Genomic DNA, 26972 nt, shown 5'->3' with positions numbered 1-26972 from the left:
AGCCCGGTGCCCGGGTGCCCCGCACCCCTAGCGCCTATGGGTAAGATGGCCCTGAGTACACCTCTGGGTAAAGCACATGCTGACATCTTGAGTTAAAAAGGTTCTGACAGCAGGTGATACGAAAGACTTCTGTTAGAGATCTTGCAGACAATACTGAGCTAGATGGGTAGTAAGCTTGACCAAGCATGAGGCAGCTTCCTGTGGTGTCCTATGTTCTTCTTTGCCCAACTTTGCAAGTCATCTCAGTGTCCATTATCTCAGAGGATACTGGAGCACATCTCTTGGACTTCCTTGGGCTTGTCATTTTCTCAAATGTGATAGATGTGCTACTTGCAACAATCCTAAGAAAGCTACCCTTCCTTCAGGAATGAAGCAATCTGTGCAGGAAGTTCCTGTTGTAGGAGGCTTGCTGTGACTACCTTTGGATAACTGCTCCACAGACAGCACTTCATAATTTCCCTGCATATTTACAACACAGTAATATATTATGTAGCTTCCTTTGTGAACGCTGCCGGTTGTGAGCAAACCTTTGCCTATCTACTGTGCCTCTCAGGGTAGAAACAGCAAAGTCTGCTTTTGCTCCTGACCTTGCTGCACAAGCTTACATATTCCTGTGAAGATCTGGCAAACAAGGCAGGAATTGCCACCTGCTGCTCACTTGCACTTCGTACATTTACAGCCAGCTGCTACTATTTCACATCAGATCACTCGAGCTGAAGGCCAGAGTGATCCTGACACATTATATGATGGCCTCCCCGCCCTACAACCACCTCAAGCTCCAATTAATCTCTCAGGCGGGTGCTCATTATTGTACCTGCTCTAGGGAATATAGTGTCTTGCATCGTTCCCCGTGTATTGCCAAAGACTCGCAGCAGGAGCTTTATATAAACCCTTTTATTGCAACTGCTGCTTTCTCCATCAGCAGCCAAACTAAAACAATAATACACCACCGAGTATGAGAAGGCCAAAGGGCATTCTTCCTCCCAACATGTGCATTCATTCAAAGCAGAGCTTTAATTTTAATGGAGGGTGTCACTTCTTGGAAACTTTGCAGTCATAAGAAATAATCTGATATGAAATGGTTGTATTCTTGGGAGGGGGAAGGGAATGTTTTGTAATCAGTGCAGCCTCTTCGAAAAATGTGGCATTCAGTGATCTATTTCTACTCACACCTTGGCAGGGAATAAATGTTCCAATGAGACGTCTTTGGGTTTTAAAAGTATTTGCATTCCTCCAGAGTTCTGCATCATCCACAAGTAAACAGTTTTGGATAATGGAACTTCCTCATGCAAATAATTAATGACGATGTTGAAGAGCATCAGATCTAGCACTCTAAAACTTCATAGGATAATTTATGACTATTACTATTTTTCACCTAGGTGCAGTCATAAATGCATCTAACACACATTTTGATTCATGTTTTATTCTACTGCTATCATTTTGCAGTGAATTGTGCTCACATCAGTGGGGGAAAACCAATATATACATGTAAATAAACAAATATATGCTTTCTTAGATGAATGTCAGTCAAGCCCTTGTTTCAGTCCATTTCACAAAATTATAGAACTGTAGAGTTGGAAGGGATCTAGCCCAACCCCCTGAAATGCAGGAATCTCAACTAAAGCATCTGTGACAGATGGCCTTATCAAACCTCTGCTTAAAAGCCTCCAATGAAGGAGTGTCCACTACCATCCAATAATGCTAGAAACCTTTGGGCAATTCGTCATATACAAAGAATCAACCATCTTTCCAGTTTTACATCCCCCCTTCCAATATTTCACATTCATCAGCTTCAAAATGCAACACAAAGCCATCTGAAGTGTGCCTTATAACATATAAAATGTTCAATTCCAACTGAGGAATAAATAACACATTCTCAACCATTTGCTCCAAACAATCAATTTTTGCAACTCATTTTGTAAGACATATCCCAATATCTATTTAATTATTTATGAAGACATAAAACCAAGCAGCTCTTGATGTCTTCCTGATAAAATCATGTTTGCTACTAGTAATCATTATATATGCTTAATTAGGGCTAAGAGTTGAAACAAGAGTGGGGTGCATTTAGTGAACATTTTCTCACCCTGAAGGGCAATGCCTATTAAGGATGTACTGACCATACATCGTTTTGCCAAATCTAATGCACTGTGTGATTATTTCATTGTTATGGGGAAGGGAAATAACTATTCCAAACTTTCAGGAGAGGAGAGCTGTCATCAGGAAACCAACACACACACACACACACACACACACACACACACACGATGCACTACGGACAGGGGGTATTTCAGGAAACTTTTTAGTTAGCTTGAAAAGTTACCCTTTTCATGTTGCAAATTGTTTCTGGGCAGCATTCTTTCAACCCTAATTTTAATTATGTGAATTAGTACCTCTGTGGGGGATGGACTCAAAATTGGCTAGTAGATGTTTAATTCAATTCAAAATCCTTTATTAGGCATAGTAGATGTTTAATTATAACGATGGGTTGACTAATCTATCAACATCCTGCAACAGCATTCTACCAAATGGAGCTGTTTTTTGTGGGAGGACTTCAATTCACATATAATATGATGTGGCTAGTTGAAAAGGAAGAGCACTTTCTGATAGGTTAGCTCCCATAGGAACTCGATTCTGGGTTCAACAGCCCAATCAGAGGTTTGCTAACTTACTGAATGGATTGGCCAAATGAGTATCTTTCAGCCTCAACTACGTGCTCATAAACCTGGCATGGCATGGACTGTGGTAAAGATGAAGTAGACATGAATCACAAACCACTACAAGTGCTGCAGAATTTATTACTTCTGCTTTATTATTGAGCATCTGCTCATGCGTTAGAGAGGCAATCAGAGGCAAAACAAGGGTTAATCATACAAGAATATTAACTAGAGAGTCCTAACAGTTTTACCAAACCAAAAGAATCTGTTTAATCACTCAAGTTAACAAAGGTTAAAATAATAAAAGGAAGTTCTGAATGCCTTCGCTTTCTGGAACTTAATCTCTCCTGCTGAAGACATTTGAAAGATGCTATCAGTTGCGTACAGCCCCAGCTGTTAAAAAAATTTACTTGGAACACTCCATGTGGAGAAAATAATTTTATGAAAATAGTTAAGTATGCACCCTGTGTGGCTTCTTATTGCACCTAGACCCCAAAACTAATTTAAAGTCAGCTGCTGGATAATGATTGTGAGACCTGATAAACAATAAATCTTTTCTATATCAGAACTGAATGGCAGTAGTGCTTTATTATCATTTGCAGAAAGGGGATAGGAAATAGATTAACATACTCAATTAGAGCCATTTAGTGCATGCTCAAGGTCTATTTTCATTAATTACTGCTCTGGTTGGACAATAAATCATGAATGATCTTCAAGTGCCAAGGTTCTTTAAGTAAAAGTCATTTTGAAATATTGGAAGTGCCTGCTAATTTCTCTAGAGCAAAGACTTCCAAGTACAGCTGAAGTAAACAGAAGCTGCGCATTGGGTGGTACACAGAACTGTCCGGCTTAATTCTTCCTTCTTCAGGATAAAACTGATGGAGAGCTCTTCAGACATTTGGTGATGTAAGTGTTTACAAAAAGAAGAACTCTTCAGGAGACTTTAATATGTATTAATTCAGTTTCACTTGTAGAAGTTGTCCTGCAATGCCCTAAATGAAATTCTCCTGTAAGTAGGCCAGAGGTTTTCAACCTTTTTGAGCCCATGGCTCCCTTGACCAACTACATTCTTTCTGCGGCACCCCTGTGGGGTTCAGAAGCCCAGTTATGGCAGCCTCTCACACTTTTTCAAATACCCTCCCTTGTGGAGTGTTTCCTCAGCTTCCTCTCCTTGAGAGTCCTCTGGGCAGCTACTGCTGCCACCCCTGGTCTCTGAATTGCCTCTGTTACCCCAAAGAGAGGTGTATGGGGCCTACTAGTATGCAAATTTCTGTTCACTTTGAGAGTTGAGCTTAGCTCTGTGGGGAAAGGCCATGCGAAACTCACACCTCCACCTTCTTGTCTCTCCACTTGCTCTGCTTGAGGGAAAGTGGAAAGGTTGCCAGATCAACATTTTGAAAATAATGCTGTAATGTGTGTTCCATGCAATGCTAGTGTGCCTCATACTAGTAGGTGTAGGGCCTACTAGCACGCAAATTTCATTCTGTCAAAAGGTAGGGAGGTATCCTAATAGTGAATGGGAGGTACAAAGCAGACTTGGATAGACCCTGAATCAAACTGTTCAGTCTACATAGCACCTTAAAATGAAGTGGGCTTTCTGGAAGTACCTAATCAAGGGACCCTGACCATTAGGTCCAGTCATGCCAACTATGGGGTTGCGGTGCTCATCTCGCTTTATTGGCCGAGGGAGGCAGTGTACAGCTTCCAGGTCATGTGGCCAGCATGACTAAGCCACTTCTGGCAAACCAGAGCAGCACATGGAAACGCCGTTTACCTCCCCGCTGGAGTGGTACCTATTTATCTACTTGCACTTTGACATGCTTTTGAACTGCTAGGCTGGCAGGAGGAGGGACCAAGCAATGGGAGCTCACCCCGACCTTCTGATCGGCAAGTCCTAGGCTCTGTGGTTTAACCCACAGCGCCACCCGCATATAGTCAGTGCACATTCCTAATTTTTACTGGACAAGGTGTCAATTGTGTACTCTGGAAAGAAGAAACAGTGAGAATTTTAGCTATACACTGTCTAGATCTGGAAACAAAAAAATGTTCCTGTGTCAGTCAGCTAGTTAAATATTTATGCCTGGGTGCCTAATATTTTAGAGCCACAACTGTTACTAACCAGATTGGTATCTTTTTCCCCCCAGAGGACTAAATTCTTATAATTAGAAACTATAATCTAGTTTCTTCACTCAATAATCCTGTGAAATAAAAGTTACTGAGTTGCCAAAATCCATTTAGTATAAAGTCTCAGTGGTCTAATAGCAGCAAGTCTACCTGTTCCAACCCAAACAATTTACTGTCTGTGCCATTGTGGAAACTTGCCAGAGGAAGAAGATGCTTGCCACCTCTTTACTGCACTTCAGTGCCAAGATAAATTTGCCCAAAAGGTAGGATCATGCACAAAAGCCAAGCAACACAATGCGTTTCATCTGGTATTATTGTGACCAGGTTCTGAGAAACACATTTCTCAGATATGGTATAAGCTCTCCTTTTCTATCAGTATGTAATTCAGTTCACTTAGAGACTGCTACCCCTAACAGCTGGGGAAGTTTTTGGTTTTGGGCAGAGCAGGGATATGAAACTGAGTCTCAGACTTCCATCTTTCCACAGTTGCTACTGCATCAGAACAAAGCAATGCAACAGGTAAAAGCTGAACCAAACAAGGTTCTGTTGCTGTCCTAAAGGGATCTCTTCTTATGCTGCAACTTGTGGCACAACTCTCACATCAAATTCAGCTGTTCACAATCTGAGAACTGCACATTGGCTGTGTTATTGTGAGGGATATTTGATATTGGTGCTAGAATTATCACTACCTTCAGCTGACATCCTGAAACACACTGCCACTCCAAACTACTGGATGCAAATAATTTTCAAAACAAACACACATCAAGCTATGCTTCCAGGTAACCAGTTACCTGGTTGACTTCTGAGAAGTTTTAAAAAAATGTCTCTTAGCATTTACTTTTTCAAATTATTAAAATGAATTATTTGGGCAATGCCATTTGATTTCACATGGGTAAGATTCTTTGCAGTGCAATCTTATGAATGTTTCCTTGGAGTAAGACTGTGTTCAGATGAGAATGAGTCTAGCCTCAGATGTCTTCCTCTACCTCAAGCATCGCTGTAAGGAGATCAGGAGTTTCTATCTCCATTTTAAAATTAATTATAGTTTGCTGTGTCATCCAAATCCTAATCTTAGCTATGGTTAGTGAAAACAAGTCAGCTTACACTACACTATGGTTTAAATCTGGCTCATTCCCACCAACCACTGTTAAAATTAACCTCAATTGCAATTGGCTTTGGATGGCATGACAAGCTGTAATTAATCACAAGCTTCCCAATGCCTCTATGCTGGTACGGGGAGCGTTCAAATCCAGGGGGAGGCGACAAGCATTCTTATAATGTTAAATTATGGTTTAGTCCAGTGGTTTTCAAAGCGTGTGGAGCACTGCACTGATATGGCAGGAGAGGGTGTAAGGAAGATTCAAGGGCAATGAATATAATATTTTTGGAATAATTTATGTTCTTATGTACCGGCATTGTTTTATATTTTATGGATGCCCCATGATCATATTGTAAAGCAGTTGTGTTCTACATTATAAATCAAGCACTGCTAGGAGTTGTTACAATGCATTCCTTACCAATAAAAAATTCGGGGTGGAGGGAGCAATTTTTGTTCTGAAAGTGTGGCCCAGAGAAAAAAGTTTGAGAACCACTGGTTTAGTGTTTTCAAGGGTGGTGTGTCCCATTTTGCCACTTGACGGACTGTTTCTAGCACCTGCAAGCTGGCTGGGAAAGTCTCCTGTCTGAAACTGCTAATCAGTGTCAACGTTACTGAGCTAGATGGACCCAGTGGTGTTGCAACAGGGAGGGGGGGCGGTGCGCCCTGGGTGCCATGTCTGGGGGGGGTGACAAGAAGGCACCCCGCGGGGGCTCACAGCGGCGTGAGCAGCCAGCGCGCTGCCACAGCTGCATGTGGAGGATCCTCAGTTCTCAGCTGCAGCCACACATGCGCTGTACATAGCGGTTTGCCGCTGGCGCTGCTCAAGCGCCGTACGGATGGCAGTGAGATCCCTCTGTTGCCACTACAGCCACGAACGGAGGATCCTCCATTCGTGGCTGCAGCCGCGAGCAGAGGATCCCAGCACTGTCTGTATGGCGCTGGAGCGGCGTCGCTATGTATGGCGCATGCGCTGTATGTAGTGACACCACACATGCACAGTACATAGCGGTTTGCCGCCCTGGGTGTCATGATGCCTTCATTCGTCCCTGGATGGACCGACGGTTTTACTACTGTTTTAGAGTCCTTGGCCACTCATTTACAGTGATAAGGACAGTCAAGCTCACTACAGCATTTTGTATTCATAATAAAAGTTTCAAAAAGAGAGTATAAAAATGCTGAAGTCGTGAATATGGAACTAAAAAGATCAAACTGTTAAAAAGAAAATCCCTGAAAACTGTTCTGGCTCTGTAAACTATTTTCAAAACCACATTCCTTGCCTGCCATATAACATCAAATGTGTAGGACCCTATCCAGAAATCCTGAGTTCATAAATGCTTCATCATGACTATATATGGCCGTTATGAAATTCCAAAGATATAATAATGTTCAGCCTAAAACATGTTGGCCAAGATCCAAAGGGCTGCAAGTGGAAAGGAAATTACTCCTTGCAGTTTCAGGCAAGGACGTACAAATCCTAGAGTAAGAAATGAATGCATTGAAAGAAAATGTGCTACTTTTGATCTTCACATTTGGAACAAAATCCCTGTAAAAGGTTTTATTTTCCTCATGCAAAGTTCTACTACAAGCTGAAGAAGGAAGCTTTCCCATGAGTGTTGGGCTGCTAGACATTTGGAGTCCAGCCAGACAAAATCAATGGGCACACTTCCAAGTAAGATATTAAGGTCTGAGCTGTTAGATCAGTAAAATCTTTAGTACTGTTGTTGGATATACCAGCCAACATTTCACAGATAACAAATAGGGCTATGCCTTTGCCCCCTGTTGTTCTACCAAAATTTTTTGCCTCCTTATTCTTGGTTGAGGACTAGATTAATTTGCTATGTCCTCCGCTTATTTCCCCAGTCTGTCCTCTAATGATTTAAAAATCAAGATGGTGATTGTTCTTTATGTTAAATACATATTAGAAAAACTTAAGTGTCCTACAGTGTTCTGATTCACGCATCATGGCAAACTATAACATCTTGTGAATATGCAAGCATGTGGGCTCCCTACCCAGTTGCTCCTACCCAGTTGTTCTGCTGCTATTGTTGTCCCCTGATAAACCATATGTTCAGACCTAATGCTAAGCCAAACCATGGATTAGCCCCAGGTAGAAAAGCAGCAACGTAGAAGTAGGGTTGCCATATTTCAAAAAGTGAAAATCCGGAAACAAAAGTTGAGTTTTTGAGCTATTTTTTATGAAATCTGCCAAAATCTACACTACCAACATGGGCTGCCATACATCCGGATTTCCCCAGACATGTCAGCAATTTCTGCCAAGACACAGTTTACGAGGACTGAATACTGGATATATCAAGGAAATTCAGGGTGTATGACAACCCTAGGTAGGAGTGCATCAACCTCAATTCTCACTCTTTCCTCATGGTTTGGCTTTAGCATTACATGTTAAGAAAATAAAAGAACATGACTGAAGTTTGAGCCAAATTGTGAACAGGGGCAGAAAACTTAGTTTTGAGTATTGTCTGTCTCCACAGAAATCTGAACTGGTTGAAGCTGCCTCTGCTGATCTGTGGAGTGTTTAAGTTGTGCCTTCACCTAGGTTCAGCCTGTATATTTGTAAACAAAGGAAGTATTACGAAGATGCCAATAATTCTCTAATGGCTCTTTCAAATTTGGGTAAATGCTGCACCCCTGGTCTGTAAAATCGGAATGTTTGTAATAAGAAGGAATGTACGCGATGAGCATATAATGTCAATTCTGGCTCAACTGCACTGGCTGCCAATCAATATCCTGGCCCAATTCAAAGTGCTGGTTTTGACCTATAAAGCTTTAAATGTCTTAGGACCACAATACCTTTCCCCATATGTACCAACCTGGACCCTGTGATCAACATCTGAGGCCCTTCTTCTTGTGCCCCCTCCACAAGAGGTCCAGAGGATGACGACACAAGCCTTTTCTGTAGTGGCTCCCCACTTGTGGAATGCTTTCCCTGGGGAGGCCCACCTGGTACCTTCATTACATATCTTTAGGCACCAGGCAAAAACATTATTCTTCTCCCAGGCCTTTGGCCAATTAAACAATCTATAGCCTTTTAAGCTGTGTGTGGGCATTATTGTTTTGTTTGCTACTATGTTATGTATTTTGTGTTTTTATGCTGTAAATCACCCTGTGATCCTCAGGTGAAGGATGGTACAGAAATTTCAATCATCATCATCCACAGCATCTCTAGATACGGCTTGAGTGCCACTGATAGTCAGCATAGACAGCATAGACCTAGATGGGCCAACGGTTTGACAGAGGATAAAAGAGCTTCCTGTGTTTTTATGTGGAGGTATTTTGGTTTTGAAAACCTACTGTAAAGTCTATCAAATCAGATATTTTAAAAGACTTTAAAAAAAATTCTAGTCTAGTATAAGTGTTCACTTCTTTTGAATGTGGTGCCAAATATATTTTCATGTGCTTTCACTCCACATCATACACATTTGAATAGAATGATTTAAAAAAAAAAAATGACTGAGAGCAGACCCATTACTGGAATTTGAGAGCTAATTAAAGTTATTCATGCATCAAAAAGAGGCTTTAGCTATATTTTCATACACTGTGGGGATTGAACCTTAGTGACAGACAGCAGCAATAGCAAGTCTCTGAAAAGGAGAGGAATGCCTTAGTAATAGTTTTGAATGGTATAAAACAATTGGGCTTCTGAGCATAATCACAACCTGCTGTTTGTCTCTTCTTTTCTCTTATGTTTCATAACTTGGTTCAAAGTTAACATGAATTTGTTTTCTCTTAGTAATACTGTGTGTGCCTTTGTAAAAGTACAAAACAGCCATAATACTATTTTGAAGAGCCATAAAGGTTTCCAAACAGTAGTTTCCCTCACCAGAGTTTTCTAGCTACAAGCACAGCAAGAATCTGGCTCACTTTTCCTGCACCTGTCAGAAAAGGAGGATGAAGGCAGGGGAAAAAATGATCAGGGTATCTATCCAAAGGATCCAAGCATCCCATCATAATTACCAGAATGGCAGAGAAGCTTCTGGCAACCTACATCATGTGGAACAAGGCCAAGGCTTAGAAATCACCATCACATAGAATAGCCACGCCTTAGTCATTTTCTGATTTTCTTTAGCGTGCAACTGAAGTGCAGCATTAAAATGTTAGCTAATAATGATTGAAATCCTGTACAGAAAATAAATACAGACCTGAGAAAATAGCAATACTTAGTGTATTCCCAAGGCCAGTGTCTCTTCACATGCAGATAAATGAGATGGCAAGGAAGTGGTACAAACCGATCACCCAAGAGTGGTGAATGGACTGCATCACTTCAGATGACTGGTTTCCCACCAGGGCTGTTTGCCAGGATGAAAGAGCACTTGCCCAAGTGCTGTTTGGTGGGACCTCTCCTGTAGTAGTGGGTTTCCCTGGTTGCAGACTTCCCTGACACAGGTGGGAGGGAACTCACCATTTTACATTATTCACAATGCCCTGGAGTGCTGAGTGTAGCCTTGCTCCGGATCCTTGGGAGAAATTAAAAATAGCAGCTTCCCAGGTCCAACTACCTTGTACAGGCACCCCAGTAACAGTGGGCTTTGCCAGGATTCTGGGGCCTGGTCTGATCTTGCTAACAACCCCCCCCCCCAATAAATAAAGACTAGCAAAGCAGGAAAGAGGAATCTATCCTAGTTCTTTGCAGGAGGCACTGGTTTTTACAGAGCACTAAAAAAATAAATCCTGCCAACCTAGCAGTTCAAAAGCACATCAAAGTCAAGTAGATAAATAGGTACTGCTCCAGAGGGAAGGTAGACGGTGTTTCCGTGCGCGGCTCTGGTTTGCCAGAAGCGGCTTAGTCATGCTAGCCACATGACCCGGAAGCTGTACGCCGGCTCCCTCAGCCAATAAAGCGAGATGAGCATTGCAACCCCAGAGTCGGCCATGACTGGACCTAATGGTCAAGGGTCCCTTTACCTTTACCTAAAAAAATAAATCCTCCATTGTTGGGTCGTGCTAAGGCCCAGTCCCCAGTAGAGGCTCCATTGCTTACAACAGAGGACTGGCCTTGCTATTCCTCTTCCTTCTTGCTCTTGCTGCCTCTTCAGCTGCCTCTGGAAGTGTGTCAGCAGCAGCAAAAGCAAGGAGAGTGAACAATGGCTTCCACGTGCCCTCTCCTTCTGGGCAATGGTGAAAACTGAGTCCAGAGGGAGAGGACAACTGAATGGCCATTGCTTACAGTGCTAAGAAGCCAGATAAACTTGGAGCAACTTCTAGTGCCCAAGTCCCCTCCCTCAAAAATCTTTGGAGCCAGCACTGTAATGGCTGTTGGGAAAGCTAGCTTCTTACTGTTTTGACAATTGTTTCCCAGTACCAGCTGGTGTTTATTCTATTTTTACTACGGTGCACAGATGTAAAGAGAAACAACTGGCGCTCTCAACATGACAGAATTTTCTTCTTTGTTTCTCTGTTTTAGCTCTAAAACAAACAAACCCAATCCTTTGAATACAGTGTTCCTAATATATTATGTTCTAGATGTGTGGAACAAATTGCTATTTCAAAAAGGCAAGTACTAAGGACATGCATGCTTCCTGCTCATAGAATTCTAATTTGTTAAAATCCACCTGCTGTTGCTTTATTAGAAGCTCATGCAGATCTGACACAAACAGGTGGAAGCTGGAAGGTTTGTTTAGTGAAACTGCTTCTTCATTTTTAAGCATCTCACAACCACTCTGAAATATATTGCCACCTAACAGCAGAAATTCCAAATTTTAGTGAGTAGTAATGTGCAGCATAAACTAATTCTAGTCAAATGTTTCTTATATAGTTCGTGAAATCATTCTTGGCTATTGCCTTCCTGGAGATCTACAACATGCAGGGGTAAAAGCAGCTGAAAAGCAAAATGAGCTTTGACACTCTGTTCAGTTTAGTTTTGCGCTAAGGACTAATTGCCTAGTCAGGGAAGGGGAAGTGTAACATTTTTGTTAATATGCTTACCCGAGGGCCCTGATCACCTTGATCTCCCTGCAAAGTGGAAAGATGAGATGATAGTTTTAACACAGCATCTGTGTGCTAGCCCAGCTCTCTTAAATAATCTCACATCATACTGCTTCAATAGCCACCAGTTAACACCAGGAGGGCTTCCACTTATTGTGTTAGTGGCAACAGCATGCTGAGACTCACCTTCTCGCCTTTTGGACCAGGTGGGCCCTGAAAGAAACAGGAAAATATATTCATTAACAAATGATAGGTGGTCACGGTGAGCCAAAAATGTCTGGTTCTCGCATGAATCAGGTGCCTTTAGACTGCAGGAGTGAGGGACGAGCAGTGGGGAGGACAGTTGACTGAGTGTTCTTCCATATAACAAGGTATTTGCTACCTGAGGTGAAGGACAAGATGGCGCCCTGCAAAATTACTTGTACAGAAGCCAACTAGATTTGTAGTTTGATGATGATGATGATGATGATAATAATAATAATAATAATAATAATAATAATAATAATAATAATAATATATCCCACCCTTCCTCCCAAAGGAGCCTAGGGTAGCAAACACACATGTGAGGAAGCAATTAAAACATATAATAACATCTTTGAAACATCTTAAAAGCAATTCCGATACAGATGCAGACTTGGAAAGAACTCTGCTTGAAAGCCTTGTTGGAAGAGGAAGGTCTTCTATAAGCACAAACAGACAACACAGGTGGCCCCCATCTACTATTTAATGGGAGGGAATGCCAAACACCAAGGCCTGATTACTATACTGTATGGACCTCCTGATAGGATGGTATTTGCAGGAGGCCCTCACCTGCAGGGTGCTGTGATTGATTAGGTATACAGTATATGTTGAATTTTGCTTCAACACTGGTGATGGGACGACATCCTCCGCTACACCTGAGGTAAGCAGGCACAGGCAGTTTGCATGGCACACACAGCTCTGTACTCCAGCATGTCACTACCGCTCTGTGCCCCCAGCACCTGCTGCTTCCCTCTGTCTAATGGTAGGGCCGGCCCTGAGCCCTGCAGATTGGAAATTATCTTGTTGTGAAGGCTAGAGCCCAGGCATGGGCTTAGTGCCTCAACCATTGTTTGCAAAAACATGCCAGATTGGCCCAGAAAGTCGCCTGCATAAACTAACATGCTTATCATACAAAACAAGACAGCATGAAGTAAGAGCCTTCCAAAAATTGAATCTGCACCCCCCTCCCCACTACAAATGTGATTCCTCAGGGTGGTAGATATGCCACAAGCAAGATGAAAGAGGAGGAACTAGATGCACCATAGTTGCATCATAATTAAACCCAATGTCAGATAGTGCAGTGGGCTTCAACTTTGCACATGCTCACTTTGCACACGCGATTGCAACCTTACATGGATGGGGGGGGGAGTAAATAACGGGAGGGGGGATCCGCCATTCCCTGCTCTCTATTTATTTCTTTATTTCCCACCCATGCCCCCAGCAGGTGTTCCTTGCTTACTTTGCTCTGGGAAGGTCACTGGAGCACCCAGTAAGCAGCCCTCTGCCTTGTGGAGGGACTAATTCTGGGGGTTCTTGACTTTGCACAATTTTGCCTTTGCACACGGACTCCTAGAGCCAAACCTTCACGTATGTGGCAGACCAACTGTGCTAATAAATTAATATTTTAAGCTTCGTCATAAGGTGCATATCCTTAGCCCTTTTAAAGGCCAATTCAGTGATTATTTTACAGGTGAAGTATCTTTAAGACAGGGTAAGTCATCCTTGAATTGCTCCTAACATTTTACAAACACCGAACAAAGAGATGAAAAGGAATAATAATACAGTAGAACAGAATAGCAGAATAGCAATGTACACCTTCTGAGTGATTTTATTAACATCATTGTGACTATTCATCTTCCCTAATCTCCATGCTCAGTGCCATGTGTGCACTTGGACCATAAACTGCCTTGGCAAACATACCTAATGGAGATTCGGTTTTATGAATTTGCCATAAAAGCTGACACTTTGCCTTCAGTGTGGCAAAGGAACTTTTCATTCTGAAATACTTCCTTTGTGTACAAAGAAGTCTTATTAAATGAGATGGCATGGTGCAACACAGTGAGCAAAGATATTCTCTTTCATCCTGAGAATCTTGGGTGCTATTCCCCTTTAGAGCATATCATCATTTTAACTGTACTTGACAAGCAAAATGGTAATGTTGTTGTTTGATACTTCGTGGATGCAGCCCATTTGCCCCAATTTTTCAGAGTTTATACTGTTGTACTTTTCCAGTAAACAGAAACCAAAGTCCAGGTCTTCAGTTCTTGACTCTGGCTTTCCATATTGATTTTACATTACACAGCCTTTGCCAACCTGGTTCCCTCCAGATGTTATAGACTACAACTCACATCAACCTCAGCTGGAACAGTTCAGGCCCTTTCCATAGGCCCTGTTCATGTGAACACAGTGGAGGTTGCGGAGGGGGAGTCAGTCCAAAGCAAGATGGCCATGTAAACCTCAGCACTATGTGCTAAGGGCAGTAGCGATCAGGATCTGATACGTCTTCTTTCTTTCTTTCTTTCTTTTTTTGAATGTTTGATATAAAAATCAAAAAACATGTTCACAGTATAAATGACCCACCACTTTTTTATTAGGTTGCTAGGTTAAGATGCCCACCTACTATTCATAATCAATAGATTCCCTGAATAGGATTTACTCAGAAATTTGTCACCCTACAGGTAGCTATGCAATAGCAAATTATGATTTCTCTGTTTTATAGGTAAGAGATATTTCAGATAATCCATTAATATTGTGCAAACACAAAACAGGTTTTTAAAGAGGCAGCAAAAGGACTTGAGGCAAATATTTTTTAACAATAGCTAAGGTAACTTTATTTCTGTTAACATTCATGCATGTTAAAATACTTTGCCCTTCCATCTTGTTCAGTAACAGGTATACAATATTGTTTACACTGTCTTATTTCCATGAGCTATGCTTTTATTTTACTCAAAGGAGTACCTTAAATGTAAAACCCACATCCTCTGCCTTAAACATTCTGGCTGCAATCCAGAGAATCTCATGTGCAGAAGTGGTTTGTGTTCACACTTATGCATGCAAGGATCTGCTCCATAGAACATATGGTCATTTTATCTGTGGCAGCACTGATCACCTGTTGAGAGGAGAGAATGGAATGAAAGCACCTGGATTCAGTTCCCCCCTCCCTCAAACAGGTGATCAGCTGTGTGTGTGATGCAGAAACACCATGTATGCAACTATACCCCATTAGAGCATCTTTTAACATGTGCAAGATACAATCCGGAGGTAATTCTCACAGCGTGTTGTCCATGTTCCTATGGAGTGGTCAAATAGAATTTGCTGCTGAGATAAATAGTTCACAATTAACTAGAATGTGAACTGGTCCTATTCTTACTACTTCTAGAAATAATTCCTAACATACTGCTATGTACCACCCCAATATCTGAGCAGTGAGAGACTCCAGGAGTGGAGACTGTGGTGTCTGTAGGATATATGGTTTTAGTCACACCTATATACCACCTGGGTATATAGGGACGTGGGTGGCGCTGTGGTCTAAACCACAGAGCCTAGGGCTTGCTGATCAGAAGGTCGGCGGTTCGAATCCCCGTGACGGGGTGAGCTCCCGTTGCTCGCTCCCTGCTCCTGCCAACCTAGCAGTTTGAAAGCACATCAAAGTGCAAGTAGATAAATAGGTACCGCTCTGGCGGGAAGGTAAATGGCATTTCTGTGCGCTGCTCTAGTTCACCAGAAGCAGCTTAGTCATGCTGGCCACATGACCCGGCAGCTGTCTGCAGACAAACGCCAGCTCCCTCGGCCAGTAAAGCGAGATGAGCGCCACAACCCCAGAGTCATCCGCGACTGGACTTAACTGTCAGGGATCCCTTTACCTTTACCTATATATCACCTGAGCATACGGTGGAAGTGCTCAAAGTATTAAAAGATTTTGCTTCTCCCTTACATTTCCAGAGAAGTTCCCAAGTCACAGCCTGGGATCCAGCACAGAGCAAAACATGTCTCCAGCTTCCAGCTGACCCACAACTGAGCACAATTTGCATGAGCAGCCTCCATCCATGCCCCCCCCCATTCCCCCTTCTACCCATTATTCTCAGGCCTTTCCTGAAGGTCCACCAGCTATGTCTTTACAACTGGCTCTGAAGGATGCTTAGCCTAAGTTGCAAATGAACCACAAACTAGGCCAGAAGCATTACAGACCAACTCAGAAATGTTATAGAGCCACTAACAAATAACCATAAATTGGGTAGTATTCCACTAAGATTCACACAGAGTAGTCTCAAAGAAGTTAATGAACATGACTATCTTAGGTCCATTCATTTCAATAGGCTTACTCTGAGTAAAATTTAGTTTTTTCCCAATGCTGTGATGTCAGAGCTGTCTAAGTTATGTCAATCAAGTAGATCAGATTCAGGATTCTTAAATCCTGTCATCAGCCAAACATTTAATAGGGTAATATAAATTAAATTTCCCTAGCAGATGACAACATGCCCCCTTAAAAATTGTTGTTCCTCCTTTAACAAATGTTAAAATGAAATGAATGTATGCAAATCTTAATAAAATTATATAACATATAAATACTTAAAGTGTGAAATTTCCCTGACAAGACACAACATTCTCACTTTTTCTCCTCAGCATTTTCTCCTCCTATCAGTTACTACAGATAGAAAATGTGCAGTCTTCACTGTTGCATATTTACCCTGTCCACCCAGTAAATAAATTACAGATGCATGGTCAAACCTCTCCACATCTCTCACCAAAATTTGTCCCAAGTGATATTTTCTCAGAACAGACAACAATGAATATATAATCACATGTATGAGGTCTTCAACTCAGTTTAAACCACAAGAACAGGTACGTTCAGAAAATGGGATATTTCTGAACCTTTCTTAAGACAGCTGAGAGCATCAGATTTAACTGGGCTTTAGTAAAAGCTATCATGTCTCTCTGTTTCTGCAAATTCTTAAAATAACAAGGTAGTACAACAGGAATGTAAGGGAAATTCTCATACAATGGTGCTATTTTAGAAACTGATACAGTTGCTCTGTCCAAGGGATATATCAGACAATATCTGTTTCAAAAGCTTTTGGTAAAAGCTGTCTCAGAACTTAGTTCAGAAAAGCCTGAACTAAGAGATGAAACAAACCCCTTCCAAGAGTGTTCATTTCCTCAAAGGCTACTCTAAGAGGGCAGCAAGGCTTACTAAATATCATTTTTAGTCAAATGCCACTATTTGTATTGCTGTTATGGTCAACATAGCTCTACATAAATCAATGGGACAAGTAACAGCAATGATTCTGTGACTTCATTCCGAATAACATCCAAAGGGTGTAAATTCCCAGAGATCCACACCTGGAGCCCATGCAGAAGTTGAAGAATAAGTTTGCCATTGTACAGTTCCAATGCTGGTACATCCCTCGTTCTACAGAAATACAAACAAAAGCAAAACCCCATTCTGTTTTTGCCATTTCCTGCTTTTTAAGATGTTGTGTCCAGCTTCCTATCTGAAAAAATACCTCCCCAAAACCTGAAAAAATGTACTTGATATATCCACTCCCTTTAACTTCCAGATATGTTTGCAAGATCTTTTCTGAGAAACAACCTATTTGGTCTTGACTGATTGATTGATTGATTGATTGATTGATTGATTGCAAGATTGTAATTACTGAAGGATGAAAGGTATCATAAACTAGGGTTGGGGAACCTAATCTGATTATTTTACCCCTTGCAGGCTAAATATGATGTGTGAGAGGGGTCAGGAGATAATCGTCAGGATTTCCAAGCACCATACAGGGATTGCAAGGAACCCTGCACAGTGCTTTGAAGTGTGACTTATAAGCAGTTTTGAAGTCACCATCTATCAGGTGGTAGAGACTTCTTTTGTTTTAAACTTTTGTTTAAAAGCCTCCAAGGAAAGAGAGTCCACAACCTCCCGAGACAGGTTTGAAATATTTTTTATCACCTATTTTGGTGATAAAAAATACTGAGTATAGCTGAGCAAAGTGGAAAACAGTTTAACCTGGTTAGAAACAAAAACTAGTAGAATTATTAGTTTTAATTCCATCACACTTTTGCTCACAAAAAAAGTAGCCATCTTGTCATAACAATTTGGTTTCACGGTCCAACTTTATCGTGGTCCCACAAACACTTATCAGCAGAGAAATGTGCTGAATCATGAGAAGTGATACAGAAAGTCTTGGCGGTGGAATGACCACATTGTTGTGCTTCTTGGAATATTATTTTCTCTGTTGTCTGTTATGAGAGCTCTGAAACTTAAGTGGTGTGGTTTTGACTTTATTGAATTTGGCTATGTTTTAAGAAAAGCATTAGACTAGAAGCTACGGAATGCCAAGGATTAAAACTGCAAATGCTCTTAAAAGTTCACGGTGGTTCTGCAGCAAAGCTTCCATTCCTCTCTCTCAGTACTGCTTCCTCTACTTCCACTTGAGTAACTCTAAGAACATAAGAACAGCCTGCTGGATCATGCCAATGACCCACCCGGCCCAGCATCCTTGTTCTCACAATGGCCAGCCAGATGTCTGCGGGAGACCAGCAAGCAGGATGTCAACACAAGAGTACCCTCCTTTCCTGTGGTCTCCAGCAACTAATATTCAGAAGCATTGCTGCCTCCAACTGTGGAGGTAGAACATAGCCATCATGGCTAGGAGCCATTGACAAACCTCTCCTCCATCAATTTGCCAAATCAAATTTTAAAACCATCTAAGTTGGTGGCCATCACTGCCCCCTGTGAAGTTTCAAAAGAGTCTTGAATGGAGTTGCTTTATACTGAGTCAGACCCACTGGTCTACCTAGTTCAGTATCGTCTACACTGACAGCAGCTCTCCAGGGTTTCAGGCAGGATATATTCTCAGCCTTAATTGGAGATGCTGGGGACTGAACCTGGGACCATCTGCATACAAAACAGATATTCTGCCACTGAGCTATGGTCCTCCTTCAGACACCTCAGCAACCAGCAATCAATAGGTGGCCAACTAGGAATGAACCAGTAGACCACAATCTTCATTTAGTCACCTGTTTTAGGTTGATAGCTAAATGTCAAAGTGATATTGGGTTGTGTGTGAATAGAAGAAGCTTGTTTACAAGTTAATACCTCACCAAGTCTTTGAGAGGCCCAGTTACTTGACCCTATGGAAGGGGTTAACTCATTTGGTTGCTCCCTGCCATTATACAAACCACTTGTTCACTTAATCTTAAACATATATACCTATTTCCCTTTGTCAGATACTGGAAAGTATGCTGATAGGATTCAATAGAAGGAGGAAGTTCAATTGACTAGGGTATAGTATTATTGTTAATATATATTCATGGCAGTCACCAGAAATGACTGCATTGAAATTCAGGAAGCAGAACAATAAATCAACCAGCCACAAAGCTGTATGAGAGAGAGAGAGAGAGAGAGAGAGAGAGAGAGAGAGAGAGAATGAACCCCACACATACAACCAGTCTGAAAGGAATAAAACGTCTGCCTTAGAATTTATAATAGAAGAAGTTGTAAAAAAAATAAAAAATATCAAAGTACTCTGTTCCACCTTTCGACAGAAGACCAGTGTTTATTACAATGTCAAACTCTGCTAAGCTTGGAAAGTGAGCAACAGCTATAAATGGATTTATAACTTCACACCTTTCATTCTGCACTGAAGATTAAAGGGACCATGAAGCGAAGTGGGGGGAAATGGGCAGGGGGGAGAGTGAACCAAATAGAGGATGCCAAATTTCTCAGTCAGCCCCACTTATCAGGTCACAGCCATAGAAAAAGATTGCTTCCCTTTTTTTTAAAGGGTATCCTTGTGATGATATCTTTATTACTGAGCATTTTCTTCAATAGGTATGAATGTTTGACTGAGCTGCGTTGAGGGAGCCTGTTGGGCACGGGAAGCTTGATGCTAATCACAAGACTCAACCATATGGAAGCAATTAAAGCAGCCCAGAACTGGAAGGAAAATAGGAGCAGAGAAGAGGAGGAGGAGGCTTAAAAAGATGACTGATCAAGTCAAATGGAATTTAAGGCTTTTAAGATTGCTGGGATGAGGGAAGAATGCGCCTTCCTAACACAATGCAAAATTAAACATAGGAAAACAGCACCTCCCGCAAGTGGAAGCAATTAAATCCTTTGTGAGATCTTAACGTTTTCTTTACCGTCATATGCTTTCACTTACTCACTTTAGGTAAGCTGAAGTTCACAAAAGAATATTTAATTATTTTAGCGTAAATTTGAAAAGCTGAGCTTTCATGTCACCAATTCTCTGGTTCCCATCCCAGTGGCGCAAGGATATTCGCCTTCAGATCTGATGATCGACATCAGTTCTGTTTAGACTGTCATGAGCCCTTCAGTGCTGTTGAGATCAGGCTTAGGTTGGGAGGTTCTGATTCAGGAGGAAGAGAGGGGAGGACTGCATTGTAGGAACCTGGGTTGGAGTGGAGTAATCTCCCCTCCTCCCTGACTTCAGCTGCCTTGGAGGAGGGAGCAGGGGTGCTAACTCTGCCCCCTGCCCTTCCTGCAAAGCAGAGTTCCTCACTGGAGGCTGGGAGGGCTTTCAACAGATGAGGAGGCAAGGCTGAGCAAGAGGCAGTTGAGGCTGAACAGGAGTATCATTGCCTAGAACCAGATGCCACCTTTGCAGACCCACCCACCTTGACAAAGCACATGCATGCAACCTCCACATTCCCACAAGGCAGGAGTGTCTAGCAACTGAGTGGGCCATGAAAATCTTTAAATTCTCAGTAGGGTGGTCAGGAAACTTCTTGTTGCATCTTTGTGCAACTGGCCAGTTCTGAACTCCCCTCACTGCTCCTGAATTCTTGAACTGTGACTCCTGAGGTCTTTGTCAGCTGCTGCACCTGTACCAGCACTTGCCTGAATAATAATCTCTTTCTTACTTTCAGGAGCCCCCGTCTGCGTAGTTTGGGTGGGAGCCAGGACACAGATGCTGGAATAATGTTTCAACTACAAGGGAGTTTACAATTGTGTAAATGCAAAACAGGGTCCTCCAGCGTTAAATACACTTCCCAGCTTCAAATTCACAGCACAGAGGCAAGGTTTGAGCAGAGTATAAAATATATTGTCCCTTCTACTGCCAGGGATTGGCTAGGTGATGAGGAGTGGTGAGAGGCATCAGTCAGAGAATCCCCAAGGGAAACCTCAGACGAGGAAGGCTCAGAGTCCGGAGACTAGTGGTGGGACAAAGGGGAGAGATCAGAAGGAGAAAGGGGGGGTACCAGATGAGGCAGAGGCAACAGGGTTTAGTGAGCAGAAAGAACCTGTGCTAGGGAGCAATTCAGACTCCGAGGCAGAAGCAGAGGAGAGGGGGCAATACAGGGAGATGAAGAATACAGGGCGCCTGATTCTCCTAATGTGGCAAGCTCCCCTCTACCCTTGCCTCTAAGGACACAAAGAGTGATGGATAGAGCAGAACAGAGATTAGAGATCCCCATAGGCAGTTTGAAACTGCTTGGGAAACAACCCCCAGAGAATGAGCCTTAGAAGGAATTGAAGGTGGGGACCTGTCATCAGTCTTGGCAACTGATAGGGGCAAGACTTACTGGGAAGTCTGCTTCTTGCTTGCTGGCCTGCGCTTGACTCCTGCCCTGACACCTACATCCATGTGTCATTTCTAGATGAAGCTTCTTGTATCTACCAACTGTGCACCAAACAAAGGCACATACAACACATTCAGATAGGGTTGCCGTATTTCAAAAAGTAAAAATGCCACAAAAAAGGGTAGACGGCATTCCCAGTGACTTCCCTACAGTTATTGAACTGCTCCATGTCAAAGGTCTATCGTGCCTTTTTATTTGACATCTAACTTTCAGGAGCTTGGTTGGGAAGCTTCCATCTGCATCCCCTAATGGCATCTAGCAGCTCAAGATTCTTAGACACTAACAAGTAATTGCTAGCCCTAAGAGAAGGTGGAAGAAACCTGAGGAAGGATAAGATGCTCCCAATGGGATCCATGGAAGGACTTTGTGGTCAAACATGCTGGCTGTGATGCAACCTGTCTCAAAGGAAGCCTAGTGGGGAAGGAAGAACTGTACTAGCAGCTAGGGGGAAATTCCAAATAGGTGCACTTTGCATGCAGGATTGCTCCCAAAGAGCTTGGACATCAGTGACATTTTAACTGCTTTAATCAGATGTTAACTCAATTATCTTATATTTCTGTTTTCCAAAAAAATGTACCTTTACATACTCCAAAGCTTCAAGGTAGAAGAGATTAAGGTTGTTATAAAACAACCCATAAACGATATAATAAGCTACGTATATTACTTTTACACATACACATACACACACACCCTCCTTTTACAAAGATAAAAGTTGGGAAAATAATATGAAATAAAACATTAGAAGAAACAACAGATAAATAAGGTGCTCACTTGCAACCAGCTTTCCATTTTTGCTAGAGAAACCAGTTCTAAGGTGACAAGGGGAGATATATTGTGGCTTACATATGGAGAATGAAGATGGAATTATTGGCTGGAAAAGGCTAAAATAAAATGGGTGTATGTTAATAGAAATATGGCATTTCAATGAATGTCTTGGATGAAGGAGCTGATGATATCAATATTAAACTGGAAGATAGTTCATAGGAGGAATTGCAAAAGCTTTCGAGGTTAGGATACAAATTGAAAAATGGCACTGGTAAAATGGGAATACTGAATATTACATGTTAGAAAGGAGAAGAAAGTGAATACACCTCTAAGAATCTAGGAATGATAACACAGGCAAATCTCAAGTTGAACCTTGTTAAAGGCCCCAAAAAAGAGGGGGGGAGGGGGAGGGAGGGAGGGTTCATGTGTGATTTGTAATTTTGGAATTAATAACCATAACATAATATGGTTAACAAAAGAGATTTTAGTGTCATACAACTGAACATCAGATAGGTCTCAGCTAGAAATCTATGTCCACGTACAAACTGGAGAACGTAATTGCTCATCCAGCAGGGACAATGTATTAAAGTTAACTATACAAATATTTGGATTGCATAACTTCATTCACAAGGTAATTAAGAAACTTTAAAAAAGAAGATGGAATGAACCTTTAGAAAATTTAAGGACGAGTGCAAACTCACTGCTTTTTCATAGTAATGGCTGTGGGTTGCCTCCATGTACAGCCCCTCACGCAGCTGTAAGCTTGCTGTGTTGTAAGTTCATGAGATCCAGTACAATATATAGATCACATGAAGATACAATGCAGCCACTGAGCCAGCCTCTCAGTTTTTCCTCATATGCAAAATGTTAAGAGCTGAACATAGATAGTAAAACTCGAAGTAGAGTTGAAAGAGAGTACCAAAGAGCATGATAATTGCTCCCTTCTCCATTGTGGGATCCTTTTGCATTACCAGACTGAAATATTACTGTCCCTCTATCTGCTATCAATGTTTCGCTGCGCAAATGTTTTCCAGGTTTCTTTCCACAGTTTTTAATTTTAAGATTCTGTGCAATTTTCCAGATGTATTTATTGATTGCTTTTTCCAAAGCTGAACCCTTATTATTTCCTGCCTATACTGAGACATAAGCCCTTGTTATTTTAAATATCTCATTGTTCTCGCTGATTTTAAGATAAGCTCCTGGTGACTAGGTTCTGTTTATTCAACATCTACAAGTCAGATCATGAGGAACCTTTACTAAAAAAAAAAGTTTGCACTGAAGGCTCTCCTCTTTCAACGCCCATGTTGAAAGTAATGGTGGTTGGTGGGTTCCTGAGAAAACTCTGAATTGTGAGAATAAATTATCAGAATGTTTTGCTGCTGCTTGGGTGATCCCAGCCAACCAGGAATCACACAATGAACAGGCTGACAACACTGTAGATAGGATGGCAAAGACACTACAAAGCCAACCAGATTGGACTAGACATTACCAAGCATAAATAATTCAGAGACAATTGAGAACAAGGGCAATGCTTTTTGGACAGGTCTCGTGGAAGATCCCAGTCAATTGGGACTGAAACTACACAATGTGATGTAGCTAATTACTTTCTTCCTATTGCAATCACTAAAAGAAAAATGCCTGAAGTGATTTTCAATGATACAAAAATACTAATATTCATAAGGAATAGGGCTTTGGGGCGAAATGATACTATCAGATAGAGCTTGTACTTGCCTACTATAACAGCACTCATTTGCAGTGCTGTGATATTCTTAAGAGAAACTTGCATCCTTGGGATATCTCAAAGCTATTTGAAGATTTAGAGCCAGTGTGGTGTAGTGTTTAAGAGCGGTAGTCTCGTAATCTGGGGAACCGGGTTCGTGTCTCCGCTCCTCCACATGCAGCTGCTGGGTGACCTTGGGCCAGTCACACTTCTCTGAAGTCTCTCAGCCCCACTCACCTCACAGAGTGTTTGTTGTGGGGGAGGAAGGGAAAGGAGAATGTTAGCCGCTTTGAGACTCCTGAAGGGGAGTGAAAGGCGGGGTATCAAATCCAAACTCTTCTTCTTCTCCTTCAATGTGAAAAACACTCATGGAGGCCTTCAGATGAGAATGCAGCTGACTTGCCAGAGCAACTAACAGACCTGTAGCCAAAATTATTGTGGAATTCCATTGGCCCATGATTCCAAGCAAAGGAAGTCTGGGTACACTGCCCAATATTGCCTATAGTTTTCTTTTCTGAAATTCCAAAATGGAGTCTATGGGACTTTTGCTGGTATCCAGAACACCCAGCAAGTATTCTGTTTTAATTTTCACCCCTATTCCAGGGGTGGATAACCTGTTCTACAGGTGAAGAACCAAACAAATCTAAATGGTACTGAATTGAAGCCATACTCGCAACGGAGCAATTGGAAGCACAATCTAAGGCTCAAAGTTGTTTCTCTGCAGCCATGGCTACATCTGTCCTATACCTGACATCACATGAAATCAGGTGAGTGGAGAAAACAACCTCATGGGTCAAATTAGGAACCCTCGCTGGTCTCATACAGTCAACAGGTCAGATGTTCTTCATCCATGTTCTATTACAGTGGTGCCTCGCAAGACTAAATTAATTCGTTCCGCGAGTTTTTTCGTCTTGCGATTTTTTCGTCTTGCGAAGCACTGACTTTGGAAAAGCTTCAAAAATCACCAATGTCTTCAAAAACCTCAAAAAAGGCTACCACACCACGTGCTATGAGTTGCTCCTCGAAGTGAATGCACGGTTTTAAGAAAAAGGAAACAAACTTGCAAGACAAAGGAAACAAACTTGCAAGACGTTTTCGTCTTGCGAAGCAAGCCCATAGGGAAATCCGTCTTGCGAAGCAACTCAAAAAACGAAAAACTCTTTCGTTTTGCGAGTTTTTCGTCTTACGAGGCATTTGTCTTGCGAGGCACCACTGTATCTATTGTTTGTATCCGGATACAACAACCAAAGAAACAAAGATAAAATGGTTGGGTTAAGTAAGCGATGAGAGAGCATCTGTAACAATACATAAAGAGAGGAATTAGATCAGGCTAATTTCATACACATACCATTTCTAGAAGGGCATTTGGAAAGGACTGGAAAGGGGATTAAAAAGAAAGAGATGAAGATTTAACAACTTCAACACTCGTTTAACTGAGAAGAGAAGATATCAATCAAGTTCTATCACACTAGTGACAGAGAAGTTTCGAAGCTTATTTTCACTTATCCCAAGATAGAAATCACTTGACTTTAAAGCTCAATTTAACCTCCTCTTCAAAGTATGCACAGCAACAGAATTTCAGACTTTTGCCTTTGCGAAGACTCTCTGCTCATGCCCACACTGATATCCTGGCTCCTAAGGGAGCAGGTGGAAAGAGCCAGTGTTGCTGGCACCATGGCCCTTGTTCAGTTAAGAAAAAAGTCATTAGTTATTGACGAGGGCTTTAAACAGGTGATATTCATTCTCCATATGCTCAGGAAAGTGCCATCAGTATCCATATGATTATGACTATCGGAAAGCTATACTTAATGTACTAGCACTACCAAATAATGCTAGTGCCACAAGAAATCTCCTCTGGTTTGAAACATTTATTTGCCCTGAATTTACTCAGTGGCATTAGGTAAGATGGATGAAGGGTGGTATACAAGTAAATAAAATAAAATATCCTAGAAATAAAACTATACTCAGCACTGCCTTGTGCTTGTAGTCTTTCTGCAAGCAATAGACTTTTCTACTACTTTTTTTGGGCATTTTAGTGTATTAAGACAAACAGTATGTATTATTCGCCTATGCACCAAACTGCAGAAACTTCCCTTTGTGTAATCTCCTACTTCAGAGCATATTTTTGTTCCCTGAAGTTAACATTTATATCACTTATGAACTCTGCTATGACTTTATACTTTTTTAAGAATGTTTTTTTTAAAAAAAACAAAAAACAAAAACCAGAAATGGTTTCCTCTTGCAATATCCACAAATACCACCATAAAATTTGATTGTAAAAGAGGTGATGGATTGTATCCCCAAGTCATAACTGGTCTGTAGGCCAATAGTAGCAGTAAAATATTGATATGAAGCAATAGCTTTGTAAAATATTTCCCAAGGGACAGAATTTCTGAGATGGTAATATAAAACGCAAACAAAGTGTAGGATTCCCCCACCCCTACCCCACTTCCCATGTCCATGCTACAATTTGTTTTCATTGGAAATACCAATAATTGAGATGATGGTCTGCTGTATTTGGTTGTCAAAATATCACCTATAGAATATGAACTTTTCAAAGGAATATGTGGTTTTAAAATTACTCTTGAGGACCTGTCATCCCTTTCTTTCCACCCACCCTCATAAGCTCACAAGCCTGCAAATTTATCACCTACTTGTGTTGCAGCCTCAAACACAGTATAAGTGAAATATAAATCTACAAATGCTGGGTCCAATCCAGCTAAAGTTAAGCATTTTGAAACTCTAGTTGGTTTCTGTTGGAAAGTTAAGTATATCCCCCAGTCTTGTGAGAATTTCAAGGACCTATGCCATATAGTACGGTTTAATTTATAAATGTGAGATGCTGGGATTCAACCTTCCCTAGAAATTATGCCAATGTCCTGTACAGAAGACCATGGCATTACATACATATTTATATACATTATATCATTTATGTGGCAAGAAACTCCTAAAGTCTATTACCACAATGGTTTGAGTATAATATGTATTATTCTGCTTCATTATATGGTGCCAAATGATACAATCTGCCACAAATGTT

General features: G+C 41.5%; 1 protein-coding gene and 1 long non-coding RNA gene across 2 annotated transcripts in view; one reads left to right on the top strand and one right to left on the bottom strand.

Annotated features, from left to right (window-relative positions):
- Positions 1-26972, bottom strand: part of COL25A1 (collagen type XXV alpha 1 chain) — a 325875-nt gene that overhangs the window by 114315 nt on the left and 184588 nt on the right. The window contains exons 6-7 of the mRNA XM_081876942.1: positions 12010-12036; positions 11824-11850 (exon numbers count right to left, since the gene is read on the bottom strand). Of these exons, the coding sequence (XP_081733068.1) occupies positions 11824-11850; positions 12010-12036 (54 nt within the window). The remainder of the gene's footprint in view (positions 1-11823; positions 11851-12009; positions 12037-26972) is intronic.
- LOC309350414 overlaps positions 1-26972 on the top strand; it is a 691638-nt gene that overhangs the window by 539820 nt on the left and 124846 nt on the right. The window lies entirely within an intron of this gene.

Source organism: Podarcis erhardii, assembly GCF_964252035.2.
Source record: "Podarcis erhardii genome assembly, chromosome: 9".
In the NCBI taxonomy this organism is placed as follows: domain Eukaryota; kingdom Metazoa; phylum Chordata; class Lepidosauria; order Squamata; family Lacertidae; genus Podarcis; species Podarcis erhardii.
This window is presented reverse-complemented; position numbering and strand designations above follow the sequence as displayed.